General features: G+C 40.8%; 2 protein-coding genes across 2 annotated transcripts; one reads left to right on the top strand and one right to left on the bottom strand.

Moving 5' to 3' along the window:
- The first annotated feature begins 4,894 nt into the window (after window positions 1–4,894).
- ctso (cathepsin O) lies at window positions 4,895–12,679 on the top strand. Its single transcript, XM_023990172.2, has 8 exons — window positions 4,895–5,198; window positions 5,487–5,592; window positions 5,756–5,880; window positions 6,408–6,575; window positions 6,778–6,899; window positions 8,929–9,092; window positions 9,392–9,484; window positions 12,432–12,679. The coding sequence occupies exons 1-8, from the start codon at window positions 4,986–4,988 to the stop codon at window positions 12,464–12,466; spliced, it is 1,026 nt and encodes a 341-aa protein (XP_023845940.1). The 5' UTR covers window positions 4,895–4,985; the 3' UTR covers window positions 12,467–12,679.
- On the bottom strand, window positions 12,606–16,244 carry tdo2a (tryptophan 2,3-dioxygenase a). The gene is made up of 12 exons (XM_023990171.1): window positions 16,140–16,244; window positions 15,869–15,974; window positions 15,594–15,684; window positions 15,256–15,326; window positions 14,787–14,914; window positions 14,480–14,666; window positions 14,263–14,370; window positions 14,038–14,149; window positions 13,863–13,920; window positions 13,691–13,770; window positions 13,432–13,522; window positions 12,606–13,306 (listed from the first exon to the last, which is right to left on the bottom strand). Exons 1-12 carry the CDS (start codon window positions 16,175–16,177, stop codon window positions 13,153–13,155), a joined length of 1,224 nt encoding a protein of 407 aa, XP_023845939.1. The 5' UTR covers window positions 16,178–16,244; the 3' UTR covers window positions 12,606–13,152.
- Between the last annotated feature and the right edge of the window lie 876 nt (window positions 16,245–17,120).

Below are 17,120 nucleotides of genomic sequence, written 5' to 3'. Positions count from 1 at the left end.
TTGTGCTGATTAAAGAGGCAATAGAACTGGCCTTCTTTAGAATAGTTGAGTATCTGGAGCATCAGCATTTTTGGGTTTGATTACAGGCTCAAAATGGCCAGAAACAAATAACTTTCTTCTGAAACTCATCAGTCTATTTTTGTTTTGAGGAATGAAGGCTATTCCATGTGAGAAATTGCCAAGAAACTGAAGATATCAAACAACGCTGTGTACTACTCCCTTCACAGAACAGCGCAAACTGGCTCTAATCAGAATAGAAAGAGGAGTGGGAGGCCCCGGTGCACAACTGAGCAAGAGGACAAGTACATTAGAGTGAGTGTCTAGTTTCCTCAACTGGCATCTTCATTAAATAGTACCAGCAAAACACCAGTCTCAACGTCAACAGTGAAGAGCCGACTCCGGGATGCTGGCCTTCTCGGGCAAGAGTTGCAAAGAAAAAGCCATATCTCAGACTGGCCAACAAAAAGAAAAGATTAAGATGGGCAAAAGAACACAGACACTGGACAGAGTAACTCGTCCTCGAAGGCCAGCATCCCAGAGTCGCCTCTCACTAACTTTTGACTGGTACTGTATATGTATAAACACAGGTCAATCACGTTTTTGATTGCACTGGGCCTTTAACCATGTGGGAGAAATGCAAAACTGACCCGAGATCACTGTCTAAGGGCAACTTCAGCCTATTCCCACCTCAGCCAGCGTGTGACAGAGAGGCATCACATTAAACAAACACAGAGGTGGTTTAGGGTGCGTTCCCGCCTTCACTAGACATTACATCGCTGCACGCCACACAACTTCATAATGTAGGTTCAAAATTTATCTCCAGAGCCCCTGCCCTCCCCATTAGGGTGACCTTTTCCCAAAAGGCCTCAGTCACCAGTCTCCAAGTAAAGGTGTGTGTGTGTGTGTGTGTGTGTGTGTGTGTGTGCGTGCGTGCGTGCGTGCGTGTGTGTGGAGGGAGACTAGTTGTTTGATGTGATCAATTTCCCCCGGGCTATCTGGGGGTGGTGGTAGTTGCGTGACCTCGAACGTTTACATAGATGAAACGTCGTTCTCCAGGATGTTTCCAGCCGAGAGGGTGAACAAGAGGCACATTCTTAAGGAGGTGTCAAGAGAGGTGGTTGGGAGGGAAGGCCGCTGGTGGTGGTGCTGCTACCCGTTTTCCTCCCTCAACTGGCCATGTGTGCCGCCATTCATTCGCCAGACCCTCGGCCCCCTAAATTAACCACTGAACAATAATCAAATCGCTCCCTGTATACTTGCATTCCTCGATGGTATTAAATATACACATTATACTGTATGTAGGGCTATATGGAGATTGGGAATTCCCTGGGACCTTAAAATGTGTTGGGGGGTGTGTGTGTGTGTGTGTGTGTGTGTGTGTGTGTGTGTGTGTGTGTGTTCCTGTCTGCCTGCATGCGTGTGTGTAGAAGGATGAATAAGTGAATAAATCAAAGGAGGCTTAGCACGGCATCCACAAATCTAAAAGGGGGCATCTGCATCTGACATCACAGTACTGTTACACCACATCCTTATGAAGGAAAACTTGAAAAGGGATATATACTTCCTAAGTCAATACAACCAAGATAAAGAACCAATAGTTTCACAGGTGAAACTCAAGGTGATTTCTTCATACACTGTTTCTATATGTCAGTGTATTTATATCAGCCATTTAATATAACCTTTATCAACTTGCAATTCTCCTCTTGATTTTCACAGTCAATAATCTGTTTTGATATAAAACAGGAACAACACTGAATAAAAAAAAGTTTGTGAAAAATTGACATTTGAAGTGTAAGTCCAATCTTTAGCTGTCGTTACTTCGAGTCACACCAGCCGATGCAGTTGTCGAAACGTGCTCTCCGTGCCTTAGGGCTCCTGACTGCAGCATGGACTTTTTGAATCACAGTTGCATAGCAACCCATCTCCAACTCTAACATGGTTCAACCGACCAGCCCAGCTCAACCACCCCCGGAGTAGATTTCACTTTTGTTTCACAGCCCTCCACACTCACTTTCACATGATAAACTGTGTTCTTCTGTTAAGTGATTGCTGATTTGACTCAAAATCCATGTCTGGCGAGGTGTGATATTCATGTTCAGCAGTTTCTCACTTTGTCAGTCATAACCTAAGCAATATCTGCAGGGAACTGGTACATCCCATCCCCAGGCACGTATGGACGCCCTATATCAATGGTATTCCTATGTATAAGCTAAACCTTTCATTTTCAGCAATTATCTGGATTGATATTTAATGCTAATAAAATACTGAGTAAATTACAAACTTATTGTGTAATGTTCCTTTCAAACAGAGCATAGCCTCTTGATTCTTTCACTTGCCCAAGACATAACCTTATTTCACCATTCACTTCATAAAGAATTGATTACGCTGCCGTCTGCTGAGATAAAATGGGCTTTTATTAAGTAACTGCGGCTAAGTATGCTGAGTACACCGCGACACAAACACGTGCACATACAAGCGCATGAAAGCACGCACGCACACACACAAACAATGAATTAAGGGGTGAGCCAAGTGGGAAGCTTTATTATGCAGCCATGTAGCTGGATGGTGAGTGTGTCTGATWTATGTTGGGAGAGATTTGTCAGAGTGAAGGGTGGGAAGGAGAGAGAGAGTGTTTGTGCATTCATATATGTGTGTGTCAGGGACTAACATAATGAGTTTGTTATTTTCAAGTGCTGAGCTGTAAAACATCTAAGGGTCGGGGCTCTGGTGTTGCAGGTGACGAGTTCGGGAGTCTTTTAAGAGGGCATACAATGTGATGTCAACTTGACAGAAGGTCTCAGACTAGTTTGGAATGAAACAGTTCTTGCACTGTTTGTGTGTTTGCATGGTTAAAAACATGCCACACAAATAACTGCCACTTTTGCATGGATGTGTCGCACCATTGGGAGTATAGTAAAAAAGTGTGCCTGCGCGTTTGTATGTACGCGCGCATGCCTGTGTTTGTGTTTGAGGGGTGAAGGTGAAAAGGTGAACACAGTCTGTCAGCTCCCAACTCCACACCTCCTGTTGACCTTTTCACCCCTCTCACACCCTTTCTTCATCCCCCTCTTTCTCCTTGTGTGTCACATCACAGTGGTAGCCTCTCAGGTAAGCAATGAGGTGCTACTGACGTGCGGTCCTGGTGTGCCGGCCAGGCGGAGGTTGTGGGGACAGGGTAAAGATCACAGAGCACCGTGGAGCCTCTTCTTGTGTTCCAATACCTGTCTCATCTCTCACCTGCCCCAACACAATTAAAGTTACATGTGTGCACAGACACACATGCAAGTATGCCCGCCCGCACGCAYGCACGTTTCCAAGAGTCAACAGAATCTAGTCTACACCACACAACAGCATCTAGTCTACACTACACAACAGAATCTTGTCTACACTACACAAAAGAATGTCATTAGAAGGTTGATATAATAACACAAGCTGACAACAACACTTCATTGAACACATAGCTATTGAAATGTAAATAATTTGTGGCACCAAAATGTTCAAGACAGTGATGCTTTCTTGCCCTGTCTACACCATTCTGGGACCCGATGGCTCCCTCTCAATAAGATCAACTCACGAGGCAAGAACATGTAGGTCATTTCTGAGAAAGAAAACTGTGCCATGCACCCACAGTCTTCATCTGAAGCTATTGATGATGGAGAGTGGTTTGGTGGGGACCAGGGGCGCAACTTTCACTGGGGACAGGGAGGACATTCACCACATTCTGAAATTGCATTTTTATCCCCCCAGTTTTATCATTTGATTGTGATACAAAACGAGGCAATTGTGTGCTTTAGGACCATGCAGACGCATCCGAGAGGTCGGGTAGGCTGTTTGGATTGTTTATCTGACTGAATAAAAAAATAGATATAATCATAATAATTATGTCCCCCCCACTTCTAAAACCAAAGTTGCGCCCCTGATGGGGGCATACAGTACTTCACTATTTTGCAACTAGGGATAAATTGCCTATGGGTGTCACGGTAACAAGTGCTCTACTTTCCCACTAGCCTATCAGAGAGGAGGTTAACATTTTAATACAAGTTATTGCTGAGTCCTGACTTTTGGAGGACGACACAGTTGTTCACTTGGCCAAAGAATATTCATCTATTTGTTATCTGGGTTTACAGACTCCTCTGGATGGTAAAAGTGGAGAGCAAACAAATTGCAGCAATTATGAAGGCAAGCCGTGCAGAAAACCTTTTGACATTAATGCAATTTCCTATTTTAAAAATGGAAAAGATGGGACGGCCCTAAATTAACAATAAGATGGAGAAGATGTAGACTGGGCTACAGTGGGAAATAACATATTTTATTCATGGAACAGTTTGGCCTAACATTTAATTGAACTGGTGCAAAACATACTGAGCATCCGAGATTCTAGATTTAGGCTACCTAAGTATGATTCAAAAACAGTGACATAGCCTACCCCTAGGCTGTGTGTCATAAAAAAACATGGTTTGGGACTCAAAATAAAATAGACTTAATTACCAGCTAGGACAAAAACAAAGGGAATCTATAAAAATGTGCATGATGATTTAATTTTCACTTATCTACACTTACACAACCACCATATAGGATACATACTGTACATAGGCTACACAGTACATGTTCTTAGACTTCTGGTAATAGTGCTTGCATTAATGGTACTAAAGCGCCCTCAAGTGGATAAGACTCTTGTCAGAAAACCATAGGCTACCTTCATCTCATAATGTCCATATCAATCCAGGTGGAATACATACATTTTGTCATTATACTTTTTTTGATTATATGTTTAATTTGTAACGTTACATCATTTATTTTGGCCCAATTGTCCACTAAATTCATTATAGCTATAAACTCAATAGGTGGCGGTATTGCCTGTGTAAAAGTGTAGGTCTCGTCTCCTGAATTGAACACAGAGAAGAAGAAAAATGGAGACGGCGAAGAGGAAATTGAGCTAAAACGTATATATTCTAGGCTACAATGTCGTTTGTCCTTCACTTCAAATGACGGCTCTTACATGGTTTCTCATGTTCCTTCTAAACTTAGGCATACTTACTTTTCCCGATGTTGCTCGTTGTAGTGGCGTTTGGCAAACTATCAGGAAGTCCAACTGCTCTGCAGGCACTGATGTTGATTTCGAGTCGTTTAGGGAACAATTTCATCGGAATTATAAACCCCACAGCGATTGTTATCATCGGCGCAAATCTTATTTTAAGGTAGGCCTGTCGGTGTTATGGCTTTTTCGTATGTATATTAGTCGAATTAAACTGTATTTGCCCCGGAGGTGGGGAGTTGCAGCTGTGTGCGTGCACTGTGTCAGAAGAGAGACTAACGTGATTTGCGTAGGAAGAGGGATGGATATACTGTAGGTTTATCAAAGTTTTGAAATATGTTTGTCAATTAACAAATAAATTAAGTGGGGGGTAAGACTATTGTTCTACCTTCTGGAAATGCCATGAGTTAGCCTACTGTGGCATGTACAGTGACATTGTGGTCTGTTGCAGAATTCCATCAAAAGGCATGCATACCTGAACTCATTGTCAACAGACAAAGACTCAGCAAAATATGGCATTAACCAGTTCTCGGATTTATCAATAAACGAATTCAGAGGTAATAATATGCAAAACAAAAACGAATGTATTTGTTTCCCAGTGATCAAAACTGGTTGACTGGGTTAGTATTGATTATTAATTGTATATTTAACCAAACACCACATTAACTGGAAGAAGATCGCTATAGCCTACTTGAACACTGAAATGGTCTTTCTCTACAGAACTGTATTTGACTGCCACAGCTGAAACAGTCCCTGCCTACTCAGGATTGAAGACAGAGGGACTGCCTGCCAAGTTTGACTGGAGGGACCAGGCTGCAGTCGGATCAGTACAGAATCAACAAGCAGTAAGAGCTTCCTTTTCCTTAAGATATCAACATACTTGTCTTTTCAAGGTGACACTTCCTTATTGAAGTTGACTTTGAACTCTGTCTAGAGGTTTTCTCCTCATAGAAGTAAAAAAAAAAAAACACTTTGTATTAACTTCTATGAAGAAAAAAACAATCATGTATGTAGGTGTTATGTTGTGTCACCGTAACCTTGTCCCCAGGCTATTGCGAACGTCTGGTACGAGAGACTTATCACAGTAACTTTGCATTTTTGTTCAACATTTCCACTACAGTCAGTAGATGGCAGTGGAGAACCATTTTATAGTCTTACTATCCATCTTTTGACACATGGACATTGTTTTCATAATAAGAAATCTTTATACTGCATAAATTCCACACATCCCACATCAAATCACATATTGCTGACATATTATCTCTTTGTTATAAAGTATATTAACCATTTATTTAGATATTTAGATTTTCATGTTAATGTCTCCTTTAATGTTAAATGCCGATGCTTGAATGCTCAGTATCTCTCATTGCAGTGTGGAGGTTGCTGGGCGTTCAGTGTTGTGGGCGCCATAGAGTCAGTCTATGCCAAATCAGGCCAGCCATTGAAACAGCTCAGTGTGCAACAAGTCATTGACTGTTCCTACAAGAACCAGGGCTGCAATGGAGGCTCCATTACCAGGGCCTTGAGCTGGCTGAAACAGGTCCAGATATGTTTTTCTGAGGCCTTTTAAGCATTTCCTGTAATATCAAATGTTTGTCATTGATTATTTAGAAGTGATGGTGATTTCCGCTGTTAGACTACTACTGTATACCTTTTAATCAACAAGATATTCAACATGAAATGATTTTTACATGTAGCATACACATGCATTGAATTTGCTTCTCCCTGTCCTTTTCTTTCAGACTAGGGTTAAGTTGGTGAAACAGTCAGAATACCCATATAAGGCCGAGACTGGAATTTGCCATTTATTTTCTCAGTCACATGATGGTGTTTTGGTGAAGGACTTTGCTGCCCATGATTTCAGGTATAAGAGTGTCAACACCTTTTTTATGTTGAGTTGTAATGGGTAATATTTATCACATTTATTTACATTTTTTATGAAGTCATATATGACTGTGACTTGGCATATAGCACAGTCGTATAGTTGCAAATAAACAAGACCGTCTGCACAAGTTAAGCACAAATACTCCAATGTTCTTTCGGGAAATGTTTCACAATACAGCAGGAACTCTTTTACAGTATATTCCCAAGTTCAGGGAGGCAGTTAGCCTAGCGGATAAGAGCGTTGGGCCAGTAACCGAAAGGTCGCTGGTTCTAATCCCCAAGCCGACTAGGTGAAAAAGCTGTCTGTGCCCTTGAGCAAGGCACTTAACCCTAATTGCTCCTGTAAATGTCCCATGAATAACTAAAATGTAGTGAGTGCAATGGTAGCAGCAGCAGTAGTATGTTTGCAGCAGTAGTATGTTTTCATTAAGTACTGCACCAAAGGTTGAAAGGTGGTTGCGATTCAGATGCAGTATCACTGTTTACCAGACTAACATGCTGTAGGCAGACGGGTCATTAACACCGAGGTTCCCGCTGCCGTGTCCCCGACGCTCATATCCTGTTGTTTATTCAGACATGTACTAACTTATTCCTGTGGCTACGGTGCATTGTGGGTGAAATCACTGCTGACTCAAAACAATGTGATGTTTGTGGTCACTGAATAGGGACGTTCTTATTTACACACGTACACTGCTGAAGGTATTTCACTGTGCTGTTTGTTCCATGCATCTTTAAACTTGGTGAACCTCTTTTAACCTGGGTTCGGACTAGCTTTTTTTGTTACTCCTCTTTGGTTTTTACAGCTGTCTTAATGGTTTTCTAGCTTAGCGTTGCTCCCTTCTCCCTCATACTTTCCCGACCAGGAAGAACTTAGTACGTCCCCTCGCCCCGACCTCGGGCGCGAACCAGGGACCCTCTGCACACATCAACAACAGTCACCCACGAAGCGTCGTTACCCATCGCTCCACAAAAGCCGCGGCCCTTGCAGAGCAAGGGGAAACCCTACTTCAGGTCTCAGAGCAAGTGACGTAACCGATTGAAACGCTAGTACCCGCTAACTAGCTAGCCATTTCACATCCGTTACACTCACCCCCCTTTCAACCTCCTCCTTTTCCGCAGCAACCAGTGATCCGGGTCAACAGCATCAATGTAACAGCCGCGGCCTTTGTGGAGCGATGGGTAACGATGCTTCGTGGGTGACTGTTGTTGATGTGTGCAGAGGGTCCCTGGTTCGCGCCCGAGGTCGGGGCGAGGGGACGTACTAAAGTTATACTGTTACATTGATGCTGTTGACCCGGATCACTGGTTGCTGCGGAAAAGGAGGAGGTTGAAAGGGGGGTGAGTGTAACGGATGTGAAATGGATAGCTAGTTAGCGGGTACGCGCTACTAGCGTTTCAATCAGTTACGTCACTTGCTCTGAAACCTCCCCTTGCGGCTTTTGTGGAGCGATGGGTAACGACGCTTCGTGGGTGACTGTTGTTGATGTGTGCAGAGGGTCCCTGGTTCGCGCCCGGGTATGGGCGAGGGGACGGTATAAAGTTATACTGTTACACTCAGATAGTATTTTGATCCCTGATTTACATCATATATTATTATATAATGTTGTATCAACCTTCTACTGTATGGGCATAGTAATGATGCATTAACGAGGCTAAGTGGTTTAATGTTTCAACATTCACAGGTTTTGTCTCATTTTGGCTGGGATTCAATTCGATCGAGCTTAGTCCACAATGCACATTTCAAAGGCAATATTCCTCTGTTTGCAGAGACCACATTCACAGTAAACACTGCACGTCTGCTCAATAGGAAATTACCTTTACATGGTGCATTGTCCAAATCCACCATTGGATTGAATCCTGACTGGTCTCTTTTTAACCCAGATGTCTACCACAAATCAACAAATGGTTTTGAAATTACATTTGGACAATTAATTCAATTAAACATCAACCAAAAGTGGATGTTGATCTGATATCTTTGCCCGGTGGGGTGCCTGTGATGTTTTTTCTAGTGGGCGTGAGGAGGCTATGATGGGCAGGTTGGTGGAGTGGGGACCCTTGGCTGTGACTGTGGATGCCATCAGTTGGCAGGACTATCTGGGGGGCATCATGCAGCACCACTGCTCCTGCCACCATGCCAACCATGCTGTGCTGGTCACTGGTTACGACACCACAGGTATTCCATTCTCTCACTAAATATGCATTCATTTGGGCGCCCACACAGACACGCACACACAAGACGCGCACACACACACACACATAAATAAACAAAGAAAAATACACAAGACACACACATGCACACAAACAAGACACACACTCAGAAAGTTTGTAGTTGATGTGAATTCTGTCATTATTTTTGACATTTTTATTACTATGTTTTGATATGATGCCAATTTCATATGCATGGAATATTCTGTCTACAGTAGTGTTCATAGTGTGTGACTGAACATTCTAAACATTGTCCCTCTGTTTCAGGTGACGTGCCATACTGGATAGTACAAAACTCATGGGGAACGTCATGGGGTAACGAAGGTTATGTTTACATTAAAATGGGAGGCAATGTTTGTGGTGAGTTTGAACTTGTTTACACCTACAGTACACTGTTTACACTGCCTGATGCAACATTGTCCCGGAATTTGTTTGGTGATACCTAAGCATAATGTCAATTCACTGTTTTATATTCTGAGCACTTTTCATTTAAAGGTGCAATGCAGCTGTTTTTATCTCAGAATCAAATTATTTCTGGGGAACGATTAACTACCTTGCTGTGATTGTTTTCAATTAAAATTGTCAAAAATAATAAAAAATAGCTGCTTAGCAATGAGCAATTTCTCAGGGACACACTCGTTTCACACCACTTCAATTAAAAAAAGATTTTTGTAGCAGGTCAGGGGAGCATTTAAGCTAACCCTTTTCCTAACCTTAACTTCATTCTCCTAACCTGCTACAAAAAAATATCTTTGGTATTGAAGTGGCATGAAAAGACTGTTTCACCAATTTCTCAAACAAGAATTTTGTCTGAAGAGTCTGGTTAAATTTTTTTAACCTTTATTTAACTAGGCAAGTCAGTTAAGAAAAAATTGGCCTGTGGTCTCAGTGGGGACGGGAACACTGAAAATGAGCTGTTGTTGGCGGAGCGGTTTGGAACTCTCTTTCTTATTGGTCTAACTCATTTAATGCCCAGCTATGTCACCAGGCAGGGCAAACTCCATCCCACCAAAACAGGCTGAAATATCAGTCTGTCTTTTCAAACAGCTTTTACACTAAAAGTGCATTATCATAATTTTCACAATTTCCCAGTATTATTCCAATCTCATAGTGTGAATTTTTATATAGATATGTATGTACACTACCGTTCAAAAGTTTGGGGTCACTTAGAAATGTCCTTGGTTTTGAAAGAAAAGCAAATTTTTGTCCCATTTAAAATAACATCAAATTGATCAGAAATAAGGTGTAGACATTGTTAATGTTGTAAATGATTATTGTTGCTGGAAACGGCATATTTTTTTATGGAATGTCTACATAGGCATACTGAGGCCCATTATCAGCAACCATCATTCCTGTGTTCCAATGGCATGTTGTGTTAGCTAATCCAAGTTTATCATTTTAAAATGCTAATTGATCATTAGAAAACCCTTTTGCAATTATGTTAGCACAGCTGAAAACTGTTCTGATTAAAGAAGCAATAAAACTGGCCTTTAGACTAGTTGAGCATTTTTGAGCATCAGCATTTGTGGGTTTGATTACAGGCTCAAAATGGCCAGAATCAAATAACTTTATTCTGAAATTTGTCAATCTATTTTTGTTCTGAGAAATGAAGGCTGTTCCATGCGAGAAATTGACAAGAAACTGAAGATCTCGTACAACGCTGTGTACTACTCCTTTCACAGAACAGCGCAAACTGGCTCTAACCAGAATAGAAAGAGGAGTGGGAGGCCCCAGTGCACAACTGAGCAAGAGGACAAGTACATTAGAGTTTCTAGTTTGAGAAACAGACGCCTCACAAGTCCTCAACTGGCAGCTTCATTAAATAGTACCTGCAAAACACTAGTCTCAATGTCAACAGTGAAGAGGCAACTCTGGGATGCTGGCCTTTTAGGCAGAGTTGCAAAGAAAAATTAATATCTCAGACTGGCCAATAAAAATAAAATATTAAGATGGGCAAAAGAACACAAACACTGGACAGAGGAACTCTGCCTCGAAAGCCAGCATCCCGGAGTCGCCTCTTCACTGCTGACGTTGAGACTGGTGTTTTGCGGGTACTATTTGATGAAGCTGCGTTTAATGCGTTTGACCCAATCAGGTGTATTGTAACGACAAGGTAGTGGTGGTAGAGAGAAGATAGCCCTATTTGGTAAAAGACCAAGTCCATATTATGGCAAGAACAGCTCAAATAAGCAAAGAGAAATCACAGTCCATCATTGCTTTAAGACTTGAAGGTCAGTCAATCTGGACAATTTCAAGAACTTTTAAAGTTTTCTTCAAGTGCAGTTGCAAAAACCATCAAGCGCTATGATGAAACTGGCTCTCATGAGGACTGCCACAGGATTAGAAGACCCAGAGTTACCTCTGCTGCAGAGGATAAGTTCATTAGAGTTACCAGCCTCACAAATTGCAGCCCAAATAAATGCTTCACAGACTTTGAAGTAACAGACACATCTCAACATCAACTGTTCAGAGGAGACTGCCTGACTCAGGCCTTCGTGGTCGAATTGCTGCAAAGAAACCACTACTAAAGGACACAAATAAGAAGAAGAGACTTGCTTGGGCCAAGAAACACGAGCAATGGACAATAGACTGGTGGAAATCTGTCCTTTCGTCTGATTCCAAATTTGAGATTTTTGGTTCCAACCGCTGTGTCTTTGCGAGACGCGGAGTAGGTGAATGGATGATCTCCGCATGTGTGGTTCCCACCGTGAAGCATGGCGGGGGAGGTGTGGGGATGCTTTGCTGGTGACACTGTCTGTGATTTATTTAGAATTAAAAGGCCCACTTAACCAGCATTGCTACCACAGCATTTTGCAGTGATACGCCATCCTATCTTGTTTGCGCTTAGTGGGACTATCATTTGTTTTTCAACAGGACAATGACCCAACACACCCCAAGGCTATATATATATATTACCAGTCAAAAGTTTGGACACACCTAGACATTCAAGGGTTTTTCTTTATTGTCTACATTGTAGAATAATAGTGAATACATCAAAACTATGAAATAACAGATATGGAATCATGTAGTAACCAAAAAGAGTTTTAAACAAATCAAAATCTATTTTAGATTATGTTTTAACACGTTACCTCCTGCATGACTGGCAGGGGTTGAGTCACAGTCTCCTTCACACTGTAGACATTGTGATGGGCTCATCTTAATCAGTCTTTCTTTATTGGAGGAATTCCTTTTCATAAGCAGTGAGTGACTATCAATGATTTGTGCATATTTGCTGTGGAAATGCCTTGTCAGTCATTTTAAAGTTATAGCTCTATGTCAAATCTCCCCATTCCTGTCCTTTCTGTAGGTATTGCAGACTCTGTGACCACTGTCTTCCTGTGACTATGTGAGCCATGGTGACGTTGATGTTTTTTCTAAAGGGATTCATTTGTGTGTTCAGTGCTGCCAAATCTCGATCAACTCTTGAAGGAATTATTTTCAAGACAATTCCCATGGAGGTCAAAGTCATTTTCTGGCAACCTTTTCAGTACTGTATTTTTATTGAGACAGATACATTTTATATTCTTCTGATACAATAAAATATATTTCTTTGCAGTCCTGTTATCATTTATATGTTGAATAAAGTCTACAGGTCATTTCTCTGACATCACATAAAAACACCCAATACACCAATATCGAAGTACTGTACAAAAACATATTACTCTAAAAAAGATGAACAATAGGCTTCTTTAGGGTACACATTCAGAATAACCCAAAGTGCATGGGTCGGTTCATGATTATCATTCATTAGGCTACGAACATAGATAAAATTCTTTCTTACTTTAAATACAGCACAATATTATATAAACAATATACTTTATAAACACTAAATAATTATATTAACAATATATACATGCAGTCAGCTTATGTGGTTAAGATGATATACTATGTTACTTGTCCCATTATAAATAAAATGTATTATTATATAATGCTCCCTGGGTCTAGTGTGTCTTCATAGTTTAAAGAGGCTACCTTTCGTTGTCACCTTTCCTCCATCTGAACTGAACACTTTCGACAGTTAACAGGTTCTAGTCTGAATCCTCACTACTGCAGTAGGAGCTGTCACAGTACTCTGCAGTGAACAGGAACGTGTGCTCATTGGGGTCCAGCTTGGGCACCCAGTGCCGAGGTATCAAAAATGTGGCCAGGTTGAAGAGATCCACAAAGACTTTGTAGCGATCACTGTGTTAGAAAGAAGAACGAACACCTACTTAGCTCCTTGAAGGGGTATAAGAGCATGTGCTTGACAGTAACTCTGGATTGCTTTGGATCCGGTTTATTTCAATAGCTAATCATATATGACATACCTGACAGTAGAGCGCAGRTAGTGGTAGCCAGAGGAGCCTCCAGTGCCTGCTTTGCTACCAATCATTCTGTGCACCATGCACACGTGGTTGTCTGAGACACAGGAGGAATATTACACGTGTCATTTCAACTGTTCCAGATTAATGATACTCTAGACAGTTGAAAGCATGTCATCTAGTGCGAAATACAAATGGTGTAAGGGACACCTGTAGACACCTGTAACTGTTCTTTACATACAATGTGTCTTTGGATGTAACTTACATCTCCATTTTGTCATGAGGGTATCAATGTCCATCAGGTTGGACAGGAGTTGGAAGGGAACCTGGAACCTGGGCTCCTCCCTAAAAATAACAGAACAATCCACAATGTAATAATGRCATCTCAAATGGTGACCAAACATAAGCCTGCCTAAACTGTAAGGAACCCTCCTTACCTGTAGAAGTAAATCATCAGAGCTCCTTGGAGAGCCTTGTAGGAGATCCGTCTCTCACCTGGCCAAACAACAGGATGGTTTCTTAGACCTGGGATCTGTAGTTTTAAACTAATTATGGGTAGTGAATTGTTGAGGCAGTTGGTGTTAGATGCTCAGCCTGGATGCAGGTACTCACCTTTGCTCAAAAGATGCTCATGTCTTTTGATGTCAAACAGAGAAGTGAAGAGCTCTTTTTGCTTCGTCAGCTCTTCCATCATCTCCTCCTTCTCCTCAGAGTCTGTCATTTTCTGCCAAAAGGACAAATAAGATCATARCTTTTGGTCAGATCATTTTAGATTTATGTAACTTTATAAGTAATGTGGCAAGTTTAGGTACTTGATTATTTTAAAACAGCCCATACCACGATTTTCTTTTTCTCAAGACACAATCCTTCAAAGATGTTGGCTTCCAGTTTTTTCCAAAAGTTGAACCCATCGCCTTCAAGGCCTGGGGTCCTTTCCAGCCATTTCTGAATARAACAACAAACAGTATTACTCAATACTGCTATGATATCAAGTATTCAAACAGTATCTCTTTTCATWTGTTTCAGTCATTTTTCTTTAGTGCTTCTCACACACCTCTACCAATTTCAGCAGACAAGGCTCCTTCTCAGAATTGAGCAGCATCTCACTCTCATGTCCTTTGAAGTTGTCCCTGTAGTGACGCCTGTTGTAGGGGACCCTCAGGTTGTCAGGGACCCCAATCTTGTTCTCCAACAGACGGAATTGGAGACTTTGGAACCCGGAGGCAGGAGACAGATACTCTCTACAACACACACGAGTAATGAGTGTTACAATTGTAAAGAGGGTATCATTTTATGAGGTTAAAGGTTTACAAAGATTTATATGAGCTAAAGGTTCTCCATGGGTTAACTATGGGGCTTACCTGAAGTCATAGAAGTCCAAGGCGGTCATTGTCTCGAGCACAGAGAACTGGTCGACCAGCAGCCTGAAGATCATAACGATCCTATGTATGCGGGTGTTGACCTTCAGCATGTTGCGTTCATCACGAACCTGGTGACGCATAACCATTTTAAAGATGAGCTCTATAACTTTTTGGCTTCTAGGGGTGCTGCAATTGGACCGTTTTGAACAGAAAGAAGCACACCGCTTAACACCCACAAAAAAGGTTTAGGTCATTGACAGTGTTTATATTTTGTGGTGTAATGAGGTAAAACATTGACTCGTATTGTATTTTAATAATTTATGAACTATATGTTAAATTCAAGCCACAATTTGATGTACACAATAGCAACTTTAATTTCTAAAATGTACCTTTAATTTAGAAAAAAAAAAAAACACATTGCTCGGAATGAAATGTTTATCAGGGTACTCTTGCTTTCTGAGGTACTTACATGTCCACTAATGAAAATCTCTCGCACTGAATCCAGTTCCCAAAGAATCTGCTTGAACCAGAGTTCATATGCTGAAATAAAATATTAAAATTAAATTAATCATAATGTCCCACCTTTGCAGTTAAAGTAAATTGATCATTTGTTGATGGAAAGTTGGTAGTGAATTGCTATTCAAGTCTTCCAGGATTAGGTGAAACCACAATGAAAAGGTTAGATTAATGTATTGAATTGACTGGATTTCAAATGGAACCTAAGGGCATGCATGCATGCATACTATGATKAGAATTCCTCTATTGATTCTCAAATCTTGATGATATTTGACCACAAACATACTTCACCTTGATGGGTGACAATGAAAAGATGTTCATCGTGGATCTTGTTCCCTTTCAGTTCACTCTGAAGAACTTGGGCCGTCACAACCTTGTCAAGCTATAATGGAACAAAACAAATAACATATAGTACTACAGCTAACACAAATTAAAATTGTACTTCCATTCCACCCCTTATGTTATCCTATAAGGGATGGAGCAAATATTCCATCTGCAGAAGACAATGATACTATGTCAGAAACCTTGTAGAAGATTAAGTTAGATGAAGATAGAGAACGCTTTACCTGAAGGTAGTCACCATAGATGATGCCACCTTTGCTGGCCTTGTTAATTCCTTTTTGAGAGTCATCTGCCTCCTCCTCATTCAGATGCAGCTTGCTCTTGAATAACCTGGGGAATGAAAATACACATGTATTGGCATTGATTAGCTGTCATACAAATCATAATAATGATAAAGATAATTTATTTAGCATTCAGCTCAATTATATGATGTCTTTAAAATGTCACAAACATTTGACTAAAAACATAATTTGAAATGCAATAATGATTGCATACAAGTGCTTTTTCTCGAAGTATGGACATCCACCACTCATTGTTATCCAAATGATCCAAAATTAAAGTAAAGATTTGATCCTCTTCCGTTGGTTTAATAAAACTATCTCTATGAAAACCCAGGTATTTAAGGGCTCTACACCACGTCATGTTATTGCCATATTTCAACATCCGGCCCACCTCCTTTTGCGCCATCCAAACGGGGTGGGGGGGGGGGGGGGGGTTTTTTTATGCATATAGACTGTGGCTTCCTTCAATGTAATTGTCTGCATCATTTCAATTTTGGGGGGTAAATATATAAAATATCAATATTTTTAAAATATATTTTCCTTTATTATTTTCCCCTAACCCTACCACCCCTCCCCTAATTGGAGTAAACTAATGGACAACAACACTTAGGCTTCTACTTCGGGCTTATACATACTATATACATTTTACGGACATAATATATTCTACAATAGTTATCTTCTGTTTGTTTTTAGCCCCAACCTTCAGCTACCTGCAACCCCTCCCATCTATCTCTGAAGAACATCCAGTTTAGACTTCTATTTACCATATATTTTTCAACTGTGCTGTTTCACAAAAATTCTGAACCTATCTACATTTTACAGACACAGTATATTTTACACTAGTTATCTTGTTATTTTTAGTCCCAACCGTTCTTGTTTACCTTCTCTTAGGTAAACTCACTGGATGTAAAAAGGTAAAAACATCTKAGCAATCTATGTTTGCAATCAACCAAAACATACTTCTATCATCAGATGTGTAATGTACAGTTCATAACATGTAACCCTTACTCAAAGAGCTGTTATTCCACCATCACATTGTTTTATCTTAGCATCATGTTACTTGAAAATGTGTATCTTCCTTAGCTTATTAATTTGAGTTTAAGTTAAAAAAACATGTAGGTCATCAGAGGCCTTGTTATAATCCCAAAGTGTATCTTATAGAATTATCTATTGGTCTAAGTTCAGTAGCCATATC

Source organism: Salvelinus sp. IW2-2015, linkage group LG6.2 (assembly GCF_002910315.2).
Source record: "Salvelinus sp. IW2-2015 linkage group LG6.2, ASM291031v2, whole genome shotgun sequence".
Taxonomy (NCBI): Eukaryota; Metazoa; Chordata; class Actinopteri; order Salmoniformes; family Salmonidae; genus Salvelinus; species Salvelinus sp. IW2-2015.
The sequence above is the reverse complement of the archived record's forward strand: the minus strand, read 5'-3'. Positions and strand labels throughout refer to the sequence as shown.

Bases quoted from the DNA above. Each gene is read 5' to 3' on its own strand.
- ctso (XM_023990172.2), top strand. From the start codon at position 4,986: ATGACGGCTCTTACATGGTTTCTCATGTTCCTTCTAAACTTAGGCATA. The intron at 5,593-5,755 runs GTAATAATATGC...CTTTCTCTACAG, and splicing joins ATCAATAAACGAATTCAGAG to AACTGTATTTGACTGCCACA. The intron at 6,576-6,777 runs GTCCAGATATGT...CTTTTCTTTCAG, and splicing joins CCTTGAGCTGGCTGAAACAG to ACTAGGGTTAAGTTGGTGAA.